This window comes from Arvicanthis niloticus, chromosome 26 (genome assembly GCF_011762505.2).
Source record: "Arvicanthis niloticus isolate mArvNil1 chromosome 26, mArvNil1.pat.X, whole genome shotgun sequence".
Lineage (NCBI taxonomy): Eukaryota > Metazoa > Chordata > Mammalia > Rodentia > Muridae > Arvicanthis > Arvicanthis niloticus.
Genome location: NC_133434.1, coordinates 11461567 through 11480900, shown reverse-complemented (window position 1 = coordinate 11480900; position 19334 = coordinate 11461567). Strand labels below are relative to the sequence as shown.

Here is a 19334-nt window from a genome sequence, read left to right as displayed (position 1 = left end):
TGTGGAGGGACAAGGTGGCAGGTTCCCAGTTGTTGCTTTCAGCGTGTCTGCGAGTGTGTGCATTATCTATACACACTACTTGTACATATGCACAATGCCAGGACTGAACCTAGAGCTTTTGGGCATGCTAGACAAGCACTCTATAGTCTGAGCTACACCTCGACACCTTTACGCTACAAACACGTTAAAAGGCTTGCTACTCACTGCCCTGTCTCTTCCGTTTGTACCTGCTGCTCGGCCTTTTGCAGACCCCAGTGGGTTCTAGCCTAGACCTGTGCAATAAGGAGCAGGGTGCCAGCTACCTGTTTGTACATTTGTGCTCTCCTCAGACCCATTTGCTGCCTCACCTTTCTTCCCGTACGCATGCTCTCCTTCAGAGCCCAGCCTGAGTTCGCTCACACACCACCACCAGTGTTCTCAGCGGCCCCTACCTGCTTCCAGCCCTCAAGGCATCTGAGTGGGACTGCAAGGAGCTCCCATTTCTCCTCTGACTCTGGACTAGGTGCTTCCACTTCCCTTGGAGCCCTTCCTGCCTTCTTGGCTTATTAACTCCTTCCCTACGTCAGGGCTGCGTCAGGGCTGCGAAGGAGTTTCTGAAAGCCATCCCTGTCTCATCTCCCATTTCATGCTCCCGCACCCCCCTCCCCCATTTCTTCTCTCCTGCTTCCTTCATTCCTTCTCTTTTCCTTCCTCCATTTCTTCTTTCCCTCTGTCACTTCCTTTCTTCCTCTCTTCCTTCATATCTTATTTGGGGGGAGAGGGATGTGATAATATCTCACTATGTGGCTGAGGCTGGCCTCAAACTCTCCACCCTCTGGCCTCTGCCTCAAGAGCTGGGATAGCAAGTGTGCACGACCACACCCAGCTTCCTTCCTTCCCTTTTGCCAAGGTGTCTTCCTCCCCGAGCTGCCGAGCTGCCGCCCTTTCCTAGCGACTCCGTACCTATTTTTGATTGTGGTCATTGACTTTGGTTGACTAATCTCAGAGCCCCCTGTGCATCTGTGTTCCTGTTAGTATACAGTAGGTGCTTTATAGATGTGTGAATTAAACTGTACCAGGAAGGGGCCCATGATGGAGCAGGACTGCTCTGTGTTACACTCCTGGCTCATGGAAGACCACCCTACTTACTGCACTGCTGCTGGAGCAGACCCGGTGATGTCATACTTTCTTTTAATGCCGCAGGCGTATAGGAGAAGTCTGGGTATGGTGGTACAAGCCTGCTAACCCAGAGCTTGGGAAAAAAATGAGGCAGGATGATCATCATGAATTTGAGGCTTGCAGAGGCTAACGTAGTGAGACCTAATCGAAAAACAAAACAAACAACAGAAAAAAAAAATGGAAGAAAAAACCTCACCTTTACTGCCAGGCTAGTCTAAAGGATGAAACTTACCCAGGGAAACCCACTTATTTTATCCAGTGCTCTGACTTTTTTTTTCTTTACATTTCAAATGTTTTCCCCTTTCTAGGTCTCCCCTTTTGAAGCTCCCTATCCCATCCCCCCTCCCCCTGCCTCTGTGAGGGTGTTCCCCACCCACCCGCCCACCCACTCCCTTCTTCTGGCCAAAGCATTCCCCTACACTGGGGCATCGAACAACCTCAGGGCCAAGGGCCGCTCCTCCCACTGATGTCTGACAATGCCACCCTCTGCCACATATGCGGCTGGAGCCATGGGTCCCTCCATGTGTACTCTTTGGTTGATGGTCCAGTCCTTGGGAGCTGGGGGTGGGGGGGGGAAGGTGTCTGGCCAGATGACACTATCGATCCCTCCATGGGGTGAGCTGAAAACCCCCTCAGCTCCGTCAATCCCTTCTCCAACTCCTTTTTAAAGACAAGTTTGGAAGTTACCACAAAATACCAAAGAAAAATCCCATTCCGATTTGTTGAACTTGTTTTGAAACAGACTTTTACCACTCAAGCCGGGAACCTTGGAACTCATGGTAGTGGTGTCCCAGGTGGATTGTGGACACAGTACCACCTAACTTGGCTTTCACTTTCAGTAACCCAGCCACGTATACCGGTGGAGGTTCTAGACTCCCTGAGACTATACAGAGAAGCTACAGTAGAGCAGCTCAGGGCAAGGTACCAAGAAAGGATGGGGAGGGTAGTGTGGAGGTCAAGGGTCCAAGCGGTCGGTGTGACTGTGCCCTGCCTCGATGGGTGGCACTGGCGTGTTGTTTACACTCTCTTAGCTTTAGTTACCAAAGTTGTAAAAATATGAGCTGGTTTCGTGGGTATGGGCGGTTGCCGTAAAGAGTGATGGGCTGAGTTTAACCCCAGGATCCCATGTGGTGAGAGGAGAGAACCAAGTCCTGTAAGCTGTTTTCTGACCTCCAAGGGCACTCCATGAAACTCACTAGCACATGTGCGTGCATGTGCACACACACACACACACGCACACGCACATGCGCACACATGCATGCATGTGCACACACCCACACACCAAACAAACAAATAAACACAATGTTTTAAAAAAATGAATTCACTTTTCTCATTGTTTTTGACAAGACTCCTTGTTATTTTTTTTTTGGTTTTTTGAGACAGGATTTCTCTGTGTCGCCCTGGCTGTCCTGGAACTTTAATCCCAAGTGCTGGTATTAAAGGCGTGCACCACCACTGCCCGGCTCCTTGTTAAATTTTTTGTGAGAATACTTTTTGTTTATTTTTGAAAATGCTATTATATTACTCTTCAAGGTGCTTGAAAAACATTTTCTGTCTTTCCCCAGCGGAGATAGCTATTCAGTGGAGGGATTCACATTCATACATTGGTGCTGCTCACATGCACGTACTCAAAAGGCAGCCTCACCCCACCCCCCCACCCCCGTCAAGTTCATATGGAACCCACTCCCACCCCGCCCCCATCCCACCCTAGCTGGCAACATCCACAGTAAGATGGAGAGGTGGCCAGTCTGAGCTCCCTCCCTCCCTCCCTCCCTCCCTCCCTCCCTCCCTCCATCTCTCCTCCTCCTCTTCCTCCTCCTCCTCTTCATCATCCTCCTCCTCTTTCTTCCTCTTCTTCTTCTTCTTCTTCTTCCTCCTCCTCCTCCTCCTCCTCCTCCTCCTCCTCCTCCTCCTCCTCCTCCTCCTCTTTCTTCCTCTTCTTCTTCTTCTTCTTCTTCTTCTTCTTCTTCATCTCTTCCTCATAATGCAAGAGGGAAAGACAAACACTACGTTCCAAAAGCTTAAATGTATACACAGGAGTCAAAGATGCAGACCGCTGGTCCCCTCATCTGTGCTGAACCTCACCCTGAGTTCTAATCCAGAACTGAGTGGGGTCTTTTCTTGACTGACGCTAAACCTAGGTCAGGCTCCCTTAAGTTATTACTGCAGCCGAGGGAGGCAGCAGCATGAAGGGCGGAAATTGGCAGCAGAGCCACAGCGAGCTTCTCGTCATGTCTGTAAAGTAAACCCTGTGATGTCTGCACTTCCAGCTCTGATGAAGAAGGAAGAGAAGCCATACTTCCCAAATACCCGCAGGTACCTGGCACACTGCACCCCGATGCCTTAAGGAGTCTGTAACTCAGTGACTCCATTGCCCACAGTGAGTCAGAATTATGGAAAAAGGCTTTGGAGTCAGACAGGCTTGGGTTGAAGTTGCAACGCCATTCTCTGCCAGTGATGTGACTTTAAACACATTTCTTAAGGGCACCAAGCCTCAGTCTTTTCATTTGTTAAATGGGTCCAGTAATAACGAATTTCTTTTCCATGTGATAAACTCCTTAAGTAGTTTACATTTAGAGTCGTTCCCTTCTTTTATGGAGAAATAATCTTTGTCTGAAAAAAACCACTGAGGCTGAAGGTGGTTCACACCTGTAATCCTAGCACTGCAGAGGCTGAGGCAGGAGGGCTGCGTTAGAGGTAGCCTGAGCTAAATAATGAGACCTTGTTTTAAGAGGAAGGAAGGGAGCAAGGGAGGGAAGAAGATGGGGGAAAAAACAGCAACAAGCTGGTTGTGGTAGCTCGTATGTGTAATTCCAGCATCTGGAAAGCCGAGGCAGGGCAATTGCTTCAAATTCCAGGCTAGCCTGATCTACATAGAGAGATCTTGTCTTAAAAAGGAGAAGGAAGACTGAGAGGAAGAACTTAGTAGTAGATAAACTCAGCCAGGAATGGCCACTGTATCTGAGTCGGGTGCCCTGGTTAGTTCAAAGCACTTGTTTCCTGTCTTCCCAGTTCTGAATTGGAACAGCAAATTCCTTCCATAGTAAGCAGCCTGGGCACTGCACATGCTGCATTCTGTACACTGACTCTTCTGAGAAGTGCCACGGAGCTAAGAAATAGCTCTCATAGTATTGTGGTCATCTTTTCCCGCCAGCTCACCTCTTGCCTCATCTAGGGGCAAACAGCCTTCTAGACTCCAGAGCCATTCAAAAGCTCCCTGTGGTACCCCTCTTTGACTAAAGATGTGGAGCAACCACTGTCCTCTGGTCTATCAGGGTGGCCACCAAGAGAACCAGGAGACTCTAGCGAAAAGGGGATCAGAGAACCAGAGCAAGCATCCATGGATATAGTTTCCCACAGCGGTGTCCCAGGTGGCTGTACAGCAGCACCCCTGCTCAAAATTGCCCATGTCCTGCACCACAGGAAATACCAGCTGGAATAGGGCTTCTCTGAGGGCATAGCCCCTATTCTGTTTAGCACCGGCACTGCTGGGTCCTGCTGCCAAAGATTCAGGAACATGAAAGAGAAGTCTCTTGCCCTTCTTGCGAAGATGCAAGCAGAACAAGTAGAAAACACCAGACCCTCCCATCAGAAAGCTACTTTGGAAGAGGTGGTAGTGGGAATGATGGTGGTGGTGGTGAAGCTGGGGCGGAGGATGGGAGAGAGGATGGACAGGGCATGAGACACCACATCTGTCCATCAGAGGCTCTAGGGCTGAGGATGAAGCTCTCACTTAGTCAGTAGAGTGCTTGCTTAGCAGTCAGGAAGCCCTGGGTGCCATTCCCAGCACCATATACATTTGACATGGTGGTCCACACTTGCAATCCCAACACTTAGTAGGCACAAGTAGGAGAATCAGAATTTGAAAGCCATCTTCCGTTACCTATCTAGTTTGAGGCCATCCTGGGATATATGAGACCCTGACTTCAAACAAAAATAAAAATAAAGGATCATTGCCAACACTCTTCCATTGCTTTAGTGTATAGAAGTTTGATTTTTTTTTTCTCTTGATTTGACCCCCGTTTGCACAAGAGAAGAAGCAGCCCAAGCAAGCCAGTCTGTTATAGGTGAGACCAAGGACTGGATAAGGCTGTTGCTGCATGGACTTCCTGGAGGGGTCTAAGCAGACAAGAGCCTTTGGATTCTGAAGGAGATGCCAATAACCCTGGAGAGAAAAGGTTTTCCCAGTAGAATCGGCCATGTTGCGGGGGGGGGGGGGTGTCTGGTTCATGCTAGAACAGTTTCATGGAGTGTTTGAGGTTCAGTCTCAGAAACATTAAAAAGCCGGGCGGTGGTGGCGCACGCCTTTAATCCCAGCACCTGGGAGGCAGAGGCAGGTGGATTTCTGAGTTCGAGGCCAGCCTGGTCTACAGAGTGAGTTCCAGGACAGCCAGGGCTACACAGAGAAACCCTGTCTCAAAAAAAAAAAGAAAAAAAAAAAAAGAAAAGAAAAGAAAGAAAGAAAAGAAAAAGAAAAACAACAACAACAAAAACATTAAAAAAAAAAAGAGAGGTTACCAAAACCCAGCCTCAGCTGACACTCACCTGAATGGGGTGCTTTAAACCCTACTCGCTGGAGGTGTATTACCTGCCTGCCCCAATCCTTTACTTGGAATATATTTTTAGAATGTTTTCTTGAGATGCACCTTTGCCAGCTCTTAATAGATAAGCTATAGAAACTCTGCCTCACTGCTCAGGAGAAACGGGGGGGGGGGGGGGGGGCGGAGAGCACCACCTTGCCTGTAATTGAAGGCAGGTTGGGAGTTGTTCTGCTTTGAAATGCGCCTTCTTGTGAAATGTTTTATGAAACACTTTCCACAAAGGAGTTACGCAACCAGAGCGACAGCTTTGATCCTTCTCATCGTCAGTGATAGATTCATTAGTGTCAGACTGTTTTCCCCCCAGAGAGGGTCATGTGACTGTGTCCTGTTGAGGGAGGGGGGGAGCTAAAGAAAAGGACCCCAGCCCCACCATACACTTGTCCATCTGAGGAGGTGCAAGGCTCAAGCGCCACTTTGTCCATCCCTCCTGATCTGTTTCTGGGATGTTTCTGTTTCTAGTCGTTTCCAGGAGAAGCGGGGATAAGGAGGGTCAGGAGAACACAGCCTTGAGATTTGGGGGTGTCTGGCTATGTATCTTTGTATCCACATCTGAAGTTCTCCGGGTTTCTGTGGGATGAGAAGTTTCCACATTCTCTAGGCTGAGAGAGACACCAAGGAGGCTAGGAAGGGGCTTCTGCCTCCTTATGAGGGGCACTTACCTTCTAGAAGAAGACGACTGCTTTCTAAAATAGTAAAGTCAGGGAGTTCACTTGGACTAGGAAAGATAATCACTCACGATAGCTCTTTACCTCTCTGGTCACTGCCCAAGACTCATTATAATACCTTTGCACAGAGACGTGGGTGGAGGAGATCGTACACCATCAAACCATCTGCTAGGAGAATGGGGTGCTCTGTATCTGCACCAGGGCAAATGCACACTATGGCCCCTCTTTCCCCCCACCCTCCCCCGGGGGATTAGCCATCCCCGATCGAGCACAGAGAAGCCTTTCCACTCAGGTGACAAGAACTGTCAACAAGGTCCCAAAGACCATCTTCATGGTGGTAAGCAGGCTGTGGGTTCAGTTAGGTTGTCACAAGTATGAGGGGGGAGGGGAATTGATTGGGTTATTGTCCAATTTGCCTGGGGTTCTCATCTTAGAAGTCAACGGGACCCAACACAAGTCTCCCTATCTCATCTGGAAGACCCACAGCCAACACCCAGTTGCCTGGAAAGGTTCCAGCCTTTTCCACAGCCTTTTTCACAGCTGTGAAAAGGGATTTTTTTTTTTTTTTTTTTTTTTTTTTTTTTTTTTTTGGATTAGTGAGGGCTTTATTTCTTAATTTCTTATGTTTCTCAGCCCCTCAGAGTGTCCAAAAAACCACGCTGGAGGCGGTACTTGTGCCCTGTGCTGGCTATTTCTGCTCTGCATTGTTTTGTTTTTATAAACAAAGGGACACCTTGGCCCCACAAGCTGAGACTCTGGAAGAAGTATTCCTGTGTCTTTATTTGTTTGTTTTTAAGGACAGAGTTTTTCTGTGTAGCCCTGGCTCTCCTGGAACTCTGTAGACCAGGATGTCATTGAACTCAGGGATCTGACTGTCTCTGCCTCCCTGCAAGGACTAAAGACGTGGGCGCCATCACACCTGGCTTCCTGTGTCGTTTTTTTATTTTCTTGGGTTTGGGCTGTCTTCTTTGAGGGTTACACTCAGCATTTCTTCCCCAGGGGGTGGGGAGGGAGGGGATTGTGAGAAAATAAATGAATAAAAAGACTGATGAGTGAAAAAAATGAGACAAATCCATCTCTGAAGAATAACACAGGAAGTTAACCAAGAAGCTCCAGCCTGCACCTTAAGGAGGTCTCTACCATCAGGCATTCTGTTTGCTGAGCTGAGAAAGTGGGCGTGGCCCCCTCCAGAGGAGTGTCGGGGGCATCGATCTTTGAGGGAGATGAAAGGGTGCCTTTTCTTTTATGCTGGTGCTGGTTTCTGAACTTCAGCACTGCAGGAAGACCTGGCAGCGATCCTAACAGATAGCACCCCGGTTGGAGGCAGAGCGCATGCTTCTGAGCTCTGTCATAGCCACACCCCCTTATCTCTCTCCACGGAGCATAATGAGCCTGGAAAGGAACCCAACACTTGCCTTTGAGCTGGAACTAGGCCAGGCTGCCTGGGATGGTTCGACCAGTGTGATTGCTCCTCCACCTCCATGTTCCCGTGCTCTCCCCTGTCCCTCTTCCCCCACCATGCCTCCCAGAGCCTCTCTGGGATGGGGATGCCTGAGGGCAGAAAAAGAGTAGAAAGCAGAGAACAGAGAGGTGTGGCAGAAAGACTGGTCAAAATGGCTTTCATAGCAGATTAGTTTTGGTGGAGGGGTTTTGGAAGAAGAAGCCATTGGTTATCTAGTTTTTAAAACCTGGCTAACAAATGTCTCAATGGAATCTAGGTCTAAGGTCTGTGGACCGAAGCCGGGTATCAACATTTCTGGGATGAGCAGAGCTAAGGGGGCCTAGGGAGGGAACTCTAGGGTCCGACCCATCTGCCATGCCTTTTGAATTCTTAGAGTTCTCTCCGTTCACCTAGTGCTACCATTTCTTTTCCTTACTCCCCTTTGCTTCAAGATTCCAGAATGTTCTGTGTGGGCAGTGACTTGCAAAGTCTGTTGGAAAAGCCAACCTCTTACCAACCCATCTGTCCAGGGCTTCACTGGGGTTTCATCACTGGACTACCGAGTCTAACATCTATGCATGTGACTAGAGTTGGCTTTCTTTTTCCCCTTTAGAACCAGAGGGGTAAAAAAAAAAACAGATAAGAACACCTAACAGGTGGGGAAATGCCTATTCATCAAGATCACATGGAAAGTTAGAGACTCAGGATGAGGAACAGGGGCCACCTTGCTCACTGCCCTGTGTTTTCCTTTCTGCTTCATCTGATCTACAGAGAGGAGTTTTGTCTCATGTTTAAACAGTAGACTTATTTGTTTTTAAAGATTTAGTTGCCAGGTGGTGGTGGCTCACGCCTTTAATCCCAGCACTTGGGAGGCAGAGGCAGGCGGATTTCTGAGTTCGAGACCAGCCTGGTCTACAGAGTGAGTTCCAGGACAGCCAAGGCTACACAGAGAAACTCTGTCTCGAAAAAACCAAAAAAAAAAAAAAAAAAAAAAAAAAGATTTAGTTATTGGTGCATATCTGTATGTGTGAACACGTGTGGGCTGGTTCCCTTGGATGTCGGAAGAAGGCATTGGGGTTCCCTCGAAGCTGGAGTTGTGGGCCGTCTGTGAGCCACCTGATGTGGGTACTGGTCATCAGGAAGAGAATCAGGGGCTCCTAATCAATGAGATATCCCTCCAACCCCGTTATTGTCTTTTAATCGATTAATATTCTTCGGGTTCCCACTATTTAGCTCCTTCCTGTCAGCCAATGAGAATCCCTTCCTTGGTGATCAAAGTTCATTTTTCGTAGGGATTCAGCACAGGTTCAGATGTTAATCTCAGTTTGTATGTATGTATGTATGTATGTATGTATGTATGTATGTGTCTTTGTCATTTGTTTTTTGAGGGAGGGTCTCCTATGTGGTCCAGGCAGTCCTTATACTGGAGACCTTCCTGCCTCATCCTTTGGCAGCAGCGTACACCCCTCCCCCTTGTCTTGCTCATACTCTCAACTCTTTGCTTGGGTCAGGCAAATACCCAGCAGGAAGGATTCTAAGCTACCAGTGATATTCCCAGTACAGACTAAGACCACGGTTTGTGCCAGTGTCTTCATGGTTCAGAATGAAGACACTGTGGAGAAAACAACCAGCCGTCAACTGGTCTATTTCAGAAGGTCCCAGCAAAGCCTTTCTCGAAAGGATTCTCCATTCATCCCTTGATATATTGTATGCTTTCAAAGTCACTTGGCTCCCCTCCCCGTGGACTTCCTAAGTTTTTTTTGAGAGACTAGTTGTTCTGGCATAGGAGAAGGATGGGCACAGGCAGGACTTCCTGTCTTCCCCTGGGATTCCTGGGAAGCCCAGAAGTAGGCGGATCTTGTGTGTTTTGTGGAAGGGCGGTAGAGATAGAAGAACTGGAAATCACCAAGGGTCCCTCAGGCTCCTGTAAGGAAGGCATGCCTCTACTTGTAGGGAGACTGCCACCCTGTCACCAAAATCATGCAGACCCAGAGGACCTCAGCAGATGCAGCTTAGTACTGAGAAGGTAGAGAAAAGGAATGAATGGACAGTGTCCCCTGACAGGCAGTTTCCAGGCTTCCGGGCTTCACTGATGGCGATCCATACATGGAAATACAGAACACACTTGGAGATCAATTAAAGGATGTCTTTTTTTCTCTCTCTTTTGAGACAGTTTTAAAGCTACTATTTAGAAACACAGTCATCTCATAAAGGAAATTTTGATAGCCCACTACAGTAGAAAAGCAAAGGAGAGCCTGGCAGTGGTGGCGCACGCCTTTGATCCCAGCACGTGGGAGGCAGAGGCAGGCGGATTTCTGAGTTCGAGGCCAGCCTGGTCTACAGAGTGAGTTCCAGGACAGCCAGGGCTACACAGAGAAACCCTGTCTCAAAAAAAACCAAAGCAAAGCAAAGGATTTACAAACATTTATTCTAGTAAGCATTCTTTCTTTCTTTCTTTTGTTGGTCTGTTTATTTGGTTGGTTGGTTGGTTTTGTGTGCAGCCCAGGTTGAGTTCAAATTGGACCCCCCTGCCTCACCCTCCCAGTTGCTGTGATCAGAGTGCATGCGCGAACCTAGCCACTGAAGATTATTTTCTGGTTTGGGTTTGTTTTGTTTTGATTTGTTTGTGACAGGGTCGTGCTATCCTCTGAGCTAGCCTTCAATCACAACAGCCATTATTGTCATCAGAGCAGCTGCGACTGTGTGTAAGAGACCTCCAAGATCAGGCTTGTTGACTGATAACACTCCCACCCAGGAGGAGATGAGGAGGGTCTAAGGTTCATATCATTCTCTCTGTTCCTTCCCACCAGTTGTATGTAATTCTGACCCGTGTGTGTGTGTGTGTGTGTGTGTGTGTGCACGTGCATGCATGCATGCGTGTGTATAAACCATAGACAATTAACTGGAGGGGTATTCTATGCAGCTGTGGGAATCCATATTAATCAATGTTGTAAGAGGACTCTCCAGGATGGCTGCCCTAGGGTCCCCCATGCTCCTGTGTGTACCCCTTCTCCTGCTCTGTAAGGAAGCCCATTAAACCCACTGTTTTCCCAGAGCATACTTTGATAGACTCATACTTTGGTTTGCCACTGTGGCCTTATAAATCTGTGGCCAGATTTTTGTTATGTCTCCCCAAGGCAAGAATTTTCACAAGTCCCAAAACTCACCATGTAGCCCCAACTGCCTTAAACTTGTAGAGACCCTCCGATCTCAGCCTCCCAAGCACTGACATCACAGGAATGCATTCCTGGCTCAGCTTTCTCAGAACAGAATTTAAATTATATTTATTTATTACTCATTCGTTTGTATGTGTGCGTGCATGCATGTGTGTGTGTGTGTGTGTGTGTGTGTGTGTGTGTGTGTGTAGACATATGTCGTGGCACATATATAAAGGTCAGGTTATCAGGCTTGGTGACAAGTACTTTACCTGCTAAAGGTCTTCATAGCAAAAGGATGAGCAAGTGTAAGCTTTTTCTTTTTATAAGGCACCATGCTGTTCTGGCTTTCTCATTCCAAGGAGGAAAAGTACTGCCTTCACAGAGCCAGCAAGGAGGTGGTGGTGGTAGATGGCTCTGCCTTGTAGACTGGTCCTGTAGAGTCCACTTAGAATCCATCCATCCCTTCAGTCCAGGGAATTATTAGCTACCCTCTTTCTCTCCAGACTTGCCACTCATCTCCTGCTTTGCTCTTCACGGTTCTGCTTCGATCTTCCCAGGGAGGCCCAGGACTCACCCTCTCTCTCTCCCTCTACTTGCAGATTAAGACAGAGGATCTGGGTGACTCTCTGCAGCAGACCCTTTCCCACAGGCCATGCCACCTGAGCCAAGGACCTACCATGATGCCTGGAAACCAAATGTCTGGGGTAGGTGCCAGCCCGTGCCATTGACCCAGGTGTGTTTACTGGGCTGGTGAGCTCGGTCCAGCCCTTCTTACAAAATGCTGGACTGCTACTCTTAGCACGCTGTGAATCCATCCAAAGAGCCCCCATTACAAACAAAGGAGGCCCAGGATTGTGTATGTAGGGTTTCCAGAAGCAGTCCTTGCAGAAGTGAGGTCTGGTAAGGGACAAAGGACACATCACTGCTTTTGCAGAACCAAAAGCCAGTCTTGAAAAAAAAAAAAAAAAAAAAAAAAAAAAAACCCAAAAAACAAAGGTCTCAATAGCTATGCTGTGGGTCCAATGTCGAGGGCCTCCAATGACAGACAGTGGCCTTCTCTGTGTCCTTTAAAGATTATATGACAAAATTAAACTGGAGCGAAGACTGGCGTTGGGAGAGCAATGACCAACTGCCTGAGTCATTAGGATGAAAGCCTCTAAGGAGAGCTTGTGGCTCACCTGGGAGAGAAAGATCTACTTTCCCAGACATACTTGAAAGCAATATACATAGTTACCCCTTCACCTCCATTCCACCAGGATTGTCAACTGTATGTACACGCCCCCCTGCCCACCCCCACCCTCCTTATGTGGGGTCTTGAGCAAGTGAGAGAGGCTCAGAGTGATGGACTTCCTGTTTAACCAAATTGATTTTATTAAAATGGAAGCCTGGGACAGAACTTGGTCTTGCATGCCTTTGATCCTAGAACTCAGGAGGCAGAGGCAGGTGGATCTCTGTGAATTCAAGGCCAGCCTGCTCTGCACAGCAAGCCCTGTCATAAGAAACCATGTCTCAAAACAAAACAACAGAGCCAGGCATGGAGGAGCGTGCAGGTAATCCCAAGTAGTCGTGAAGCTGAGGCAGAGGGATTACTACAAATTCAAGGCTCGCTAGGGCTGCACAGTGAGTTTGCAGCTTTCGTGTCTATGGAATGAGAGCTTGTCTCAAACAAAACAACAACAAACATAACTGGTAGTTCGCCCCATCCCCTGGTACCGTCTGGAAAGACTTGGGTACAGGAAATAACTGAAGAGTGGCTTTTAGCATAGTCAAGTGACAGGATAGTTTAAGGAAATGGATGGTTAAGATTGCTGCCACTTTTAGGATCATCCTCTGCGCTTCGGGGGGTTGGGGGGTACCTACTATTGGCCCTCAGGGCATCTGCAGTTGGGAGTCAGGGCACAGAGAGATGGAAGCATGAGAACGGAGTTCAGTAACTATGCTGCAGGGACTGCTGAGATAATTGCAGGAGCAACCCCAGAACTAATGGAGTAACTACTTACGGTGCACCATGTCCTGTGCTACATGTCCCCAACGCCTAGCAACACAAAGCAAGAATACTACTGCCCACGACCTCCAGAGTTTGCAGCCCCAGAGACTATATGAGTTGTAGCCTTCATACTTCATACTGTAGACGGTATGACATCTGTGCATCTCCCCACACGCAGGACATGGCTTCTCTCCATCCACTCCAGCAGCTTGTGCTGGTCCCTGGCCACTTACAGTCTGTATCCCAATTCCTGCTTTCCCAGACCCCACCTGGGCAGCAAGGTAAGTACCCTGGACTTTGTGCAGTCTTTACCGGAGTCTAGAAAAGGCTGTTACTACTTACTGGGCACGGGGGTGTCACAGATATTACTCACCCTTCTGGTAGGAAAACCAGCTTGGAGCTGGCAATAGCTCTTAGCACACAGAAAGCTTGCCTAGCCTACGGAAAGCCCTGGGTTTGATTCCCGGCATTACACAAAACCAGGCACAGTGCCATCTTTAAATCTAGCACACTTGTAGGTGGAGGCGGGGGGGGCGGGGGGGCTCATCCCTTGGCTGCATAGCAAGTTCAATGTCAACCTGGGCTGTGTACGGAAATCCTGTCTGAAAAGGACTAGTTTCTCTGCCTGTGACCTAGGGACGAATCTCTGTGGGGCCTCTCCAGACTATTCCGTGTTCCTGTTTCTCCTTCCTGCCAAGTCTCTTGCTGGAACTACATTTTCATAGAAATTGAGTCTAAAGAAACGGTGGGAACGTAGGTGGAGGTAACACAGGAAGTCGAAGCTCCATGGGAAATGAGAACCATGAATCCAGTTCTTTGGAAGTCTGCTTGCTTTGAACCTTTTCCCTCCCATTGGCCTGGCTGTGATTCTGTCCGGATGGAACTACAGTGCCTCCCACAGGCTATAGAAATAGGTTCTGGTTGTCTTTGGCAGGAAGCCCTGAGCAAACAGATCAGAGTATTACTAACACTAGGTAACATTGCTTAATATGCCCGGGAGTCTGTTGAGTTGTTTTCCTGACTTATTCCTCAGAGCGCACTTGTGCTATAGATAGCTTTATTGCATGCTGGTGACCTACTAGAAAGTTCCAGAGCAGTCTGAGCCCCGTGCTCCGAGATTATCACACTGTACTGCTTGTCTCCCTACTCGCTTATGACAAACAGGGCTGAAAATGTTGGAAGTAGGAAATCCAGGTAGCTTACACCCCACTCTGAGCACCTGCCCAAGACACGGGCCCTATGCTTAGCTTATAGGGTGTCTCAGAATAGCACTAGAATGAATGGGAACACATCTGAGTGTTTATTTTGGCTACCCAGCACCCATCATGCCCCTGGACTAGGAAAGAGAAGATAAGCATTAGTTCAGCTTGTTTCTGGAAGACCTGTACTGTGGTGTGAGTATGACCCAGGCACAGAATGCATGGGTACAGGCATATGGTACAATAAAAGGGACAGAAAAACAGGTTAAAATGTGAAGTCAGAGAAATTCTTTTCTTAAAAAAAAAATTACTGGCTGCGTGTCTGTAGAAAATTTACGTAATTTCTGCAAGTTTATGATTCCTCCTATAAAAATAAAAAAAAAAAGTAAAGCCCCCCCACAACGAGATCACTGACGGGTGCGTGGTTCTGTTCATATGCTAGGCCTCTCTGCACATTGCAGAATGCAGTGTAAGCAAAATTAATACCCAAACCTTTTCATTCCCAGCCCAGGGTTCCCCCAAGACCTCTCCCACCTTTGGACCTTTTGAGACTAAAAAAGCGGGAGGGACAACTTTAGCAGATGTGATACATTAGTGACCCAGAGCCACCTGGGAAGGGTAGATGTGCCAAGGAGCTTGTCCCTGCTGAGTGACCGAGATCTGCCCCTGTTGTCAGCTTTGGTCTGGGGGGGTTTCCTCCTGCTGTGAGTGAGGGGTGCTGACTCTGGCCACCAGAAGACAGAAACTATACACTACAGTCACCAGACAGGCAGGGCCTTTTCTTGGCATTTTTCCTGAGGACAAAAGGACAGGGAAGTCCCTAGGCAAGGTAGCCTGTAGATGAATCCACACTGCCCAAGGGAGTTTGAAGGCCTCAGCATCTGGCCTTCCTTTTGCTCCCAGTCCTCCCTCCCATGAATTTAATGACCTGGTCTCCAGGAGCCTCTGACCCAGTACACTTCCCGACAAATATGGTACCATCTGCTTGCTCTGCCCTTACAGATCTGGCAGGCCTAAACATCCCAGCTGCTTTCCCTTGCAGGCAGATTGAAATAACCGGCTCCCCCTGGGGCTCTGTAGTGATTCCTGTGGCCTCCTCTCTCTGGGCTGCTCACCCTGCTAATCAGATCTCAGGGAGCGTGTGTTGACCCTCCTATGCCTTTGCAGCTCTCAGGCAGGCAGGCAGGCAGGCAGGCAGGCAGGCAGGCAGGCAGGCAGGCAGGACAGGTTTGGGGACTGCTGTTTACAGGTGTTTATCCCCGAGTCTGGTTGGCCTCCACCAGTATGTGGCAATTGCTGGCAGTGCCCACAGGGTTTTTCAACCAGGCTTAGGGTGGGTTGTGGGACCTGATTAGGTTAGCAGGAGGAGGAGGAGGGGGGCAGTTAGCATGGTTTCAATGCTCAGCTTGTCTTTCAAATGGCCTGGATTTTGTTTGTTTGTTTGTTTGTTCCTTTGTCCCTTTGTCCCTCCCCTGTCACTCAGGTCTGCAGCCGAATCTTCTCTCCTTTCCACAGCAACAAAGCACTCTACTCCTCCCACAGACAGGGCCTGGCCTCGCCTCCCAGGTAACTGCTACCCTCCACCCATGCTGATTCTTCACAGATTGTCTCAGCCCTGGGCAAACTTCATCTCCTCAGTCTTCCCCTTGTTAGCAGGATACTCACTCTGGGGGTTCTCCCTGTTGGTACATGGGAAAACCCCAACCTACTCCTAAGGATGAGGCAGTTTGTCCTGTCACTAGAATGAAGCTCCCCGGCTGGCCAGCAGCTTCAATTCCTGGCTTTGCCTCTCTCAGAATTTAGCCAGTTACTCAGGGATGCTGATATCCCCCAGTTCCACCCAGATTCCCTCAAGTCCAAAGGAGGGCGGGGTATCAAAGCCAGTATCTCACCTCAGGACCACTTCAGCTGACTACACCCTGCAATGGGCAGATGTTGGGGTCAAGCAGGCTGAGATCTAGCAAGAGAGCCCTAAGCAGCCGACCCGATGGGGATCATGCACAGAACACCTGTTATCAACTGGGAAATAAAAGTCTGTTTCTTGTCAGGGATCCTCTGGGACGTCAATTGCCGGTGCAGATCCATGAATTGTTTCTATAAGGGATGACCAGAAGCGACCACAGAGACTTGTAATATTCGTTCTCGGGACTAAAATCCCCAAGACTCACTGAAGGACCCTGGCTTTTCCCAGGCCTAATGTCCACGGAAGATAGCTAGAGGGGGAGCGCCACCTAGTGGTTGAGAGAAATGGGGACAGCTAAGTTGGAGGATGCACTAAGCATGGCATAGTTATAGACCCCCAGTCTATGACATAAAGAGATGGTCAGAAGAGCCATTTAGAAGACGATTAAGATCCTTCAGCTCAGGGTACCATGGTTTGTCTGTAGTGTAGCTTGTTGAAGACTAGCTTGGGGAACACAAAGAGACCTCATGTATGCATAAAGAAGTAGAAAGGTCCTCCTAGGGGCTGACCAACAGTCACAGAAACAAGAGCAAACAGGGATTCATGAATGAGCTCTGGGATATCAAATTGATATAATTAGGCAGTTGGTGGAGGAGGTAACTGTGCGGTTCAATGAGTATTGAATATAAATATTGAATATTCAATATTGTCAAATGAAATAGCAGGTGAATTAATGAAAAGGGATGTTCAGGAGCTACTAGAACTTTGCTCTGAGGATCTGTCTGGGCTACTTCCTCCATTGCCATCTCCTGACGCTCATCTCCTGCAAAGCAGGGCCCATCTTTGACGTTTCTAGCCGTTCTCATCTAGGAGACTCCTCTTCTAAGAATGAGGAGATAACTCTTTCTAAACTTGAGTCTGACTCCTTATCTTCTTCTTCATGAGGATTCTGGTCTCTGGTAAACAAGAACAGGAAAGGGATTTAATTTTCTCTAAGCAAAAAACCAAAGAAGAGACAAGGGGATTTATACTCATTGTCGTTAAAGGCAGTGAGTAGTCTCTGTGCTGGACCACAGTGCTTGACCCTCAAGATCTGGACTGTGCCCCACCTTTGTGAAATAATAGATATCTCAAGGGGCTGGAGAGATGGCCCAGGGGTTAAGAGCACTTGCTATTCTTGCAGAGGACCTAGGTTCAGTTCCCAGAATCCACATGGTATGTAATACCCAAAACTAACCCATAAGTCTCACCTGCCCAGGAATCAGTTAACTTCCTGGGGTGCTGGGAATTGCAGTTTTTGAGAAATAACAAAGCCTCATGGGAAAGTCCAGGTGGCCTATAGGTTTGTTTCCATAAGCCTCTGAAGCATGTGGCTTGAGGCAATTCCAGCTGGGAAATTCCAGGGAATTGTCCTGACCCAAGTCCATTTCTTGGTCAGTATTACTAATATGCAATAAATGCTTGCTTTAAATTTGGCCCAAAATGGTGTCGTTGGTTTTCCTGGTGATTCGCAGGACTAACGGGTGGCTCACAAACACCTGTAACTTCAGTTCTAAGGGATCAGACTCCCTTTTCTGACCTCCAAGAACACACCTTGGTGCACTTAAACACATGCAGGCAAAACACATGCACCCATACACGTAAACAAGTAAATCTTTTTAGAAAGTAGATATCTCAAGACTAGATATGTTCCTGATCTCACTGGAGTGCATCATGGCTCTATATTAAATGGTAGAATTTTCTATGAGATAAGATTAAAGGGGGGCTGTCTTCTGACAAGGTGCATTGAGATAGCACTAGTTAAAACAAAACAAAAACCAACCAAACAAAACAACAACAACAAAACCTTTCACTGGGGCCAGAGAGATGGCTCTGCAGTCTACCCATTTCCAGTACTCACATAGTGGCTTATGGCCATCTGTAACCCCACTCCCAGGGGATCCAACGTCCTTCTTGTTATTGCAGGCCATGGGTGCACAGGGTGCATGCATATTCATATCTATAGGCAAAAGCACTCAAACATATAGAATAAAAACAAATAAATCTTTTAAAAATACCTTTGATGAAAGCTACAACATTCTCCAGGGATAGTGGTATATATCTGTAAACCTAGTACTGTGAAGGCTGAGGCAGGAGGATTGTGAGGACCAGGCTAGATTGAGATACATAACAAGACCCTTTCTTTAAAAAAAAAAAAAAAATACATAAAATCAACTCACGGCATTCTCATTAAAGAGAACAGTAAAGTGACACTCATAACTAATGTCTTGGATTTCCAGATGTCCCTCACTGTCTTCCGTCTGTGACTGTTGTGTGTGCCTCCTCTGTCATTTTCTTCTCTGGAAAAGAACAGGCCAAGCCAATGACCTTCTCCTTGTCCCATGCTGAGATTTGTCCCAAGCTGAGATCTCAGATCTCACAGTAAACAACTCTGCCAGTTCCTTTTATGGTGGAAAACTGACTAGAGGAAGTCACCTACTCTGGGTCAGTGAGTCACAGACCAAAAGCCAAAGAGACCACCTCCTGGTCTTGCTTCTTTCTGTGTCTGCCCCATACCCAGTTTTTGCTCCAGATCACAGAAATGCTAATTTCTATCTCCATCCATCTGCAACGACAGGGTTCAGTGAACCCAAGGCCCTGTCACTCTTTCTAAGTGAATCTTTCAGTAATAACTGCAGACACCTCAGTGTGGTCTTTTGAGTCTTTGTAATTCACTGTGGTGTGTGTTCCTTATCAGGCAGTTGGGCGTCCTGGGCTGTCAGGATCCTCTTTAGAGCCCCACCTGGAAGCTCCTCAGCATCTGTCAGGGCCCAAGCATCTGCCTGGCCCCGGAGGGAACGACGAGCCCACTGACCTGGAGGAGCTGGAGAAGTTCGCCAAGACCTTCAAGCAGAGGCGCATTAAGCTCGGCTTCACACAGGTTTGCTTTGGGAGCCGGAGTTGGAAGAACTGGGTTGTGTGATAGATAGAGGCTGTGTCTTCCCAAGTGCAGGTTTCAGGAGCAAGTGCGCTACATCCTGTTCCCTGGGAATAGAGTATGGGTTGCTCAGAGGAATAAAGACCAGGATTTGTATGGCTCAGAAAAGTACAAGGAGAGAAATAAGCCGGTTTTGTATCCTAGAGGAAAAAAGACAGGGAAGGTGCAAGGCTGTGGGCAGATGCTCGGGGCTCTGGCTGTGTGGTAGTTTTAGGGCGGCGGAGAACACAGGCAAGAAAAGGACA

General features: G+C 48.1%; 1 protein-coding gene across 1 annotated transcript in view; it reads left to right on the top strand.

Annotated features, from left to right (window-relative positions):
- The window catches only part of Pou2f3 (POU class 2 homeobox 3), an 87965-nt gene that overhangs the window by 53733 nt on the left and 14898 nt on the right, over positions 1–19334 (top strand). Inside the window, exons 4-7 of the mRNA XM_076924807.1 lie at positions 11623–11727; positions 13189–13291; positions 15693–15775; positions 18850–19032. Coding sequence (XP_076780922.1) covers positions 11623–11727; positions 13189–13291; positions 15693–15775; positions 18850–19032 — 474 coding nt within the window. The remainder of the gene's footprint in view (positions 1–11622; positions 11728–13188; positions 13292–15692; positions 15776–18849; positions 19033–19334) is intronic.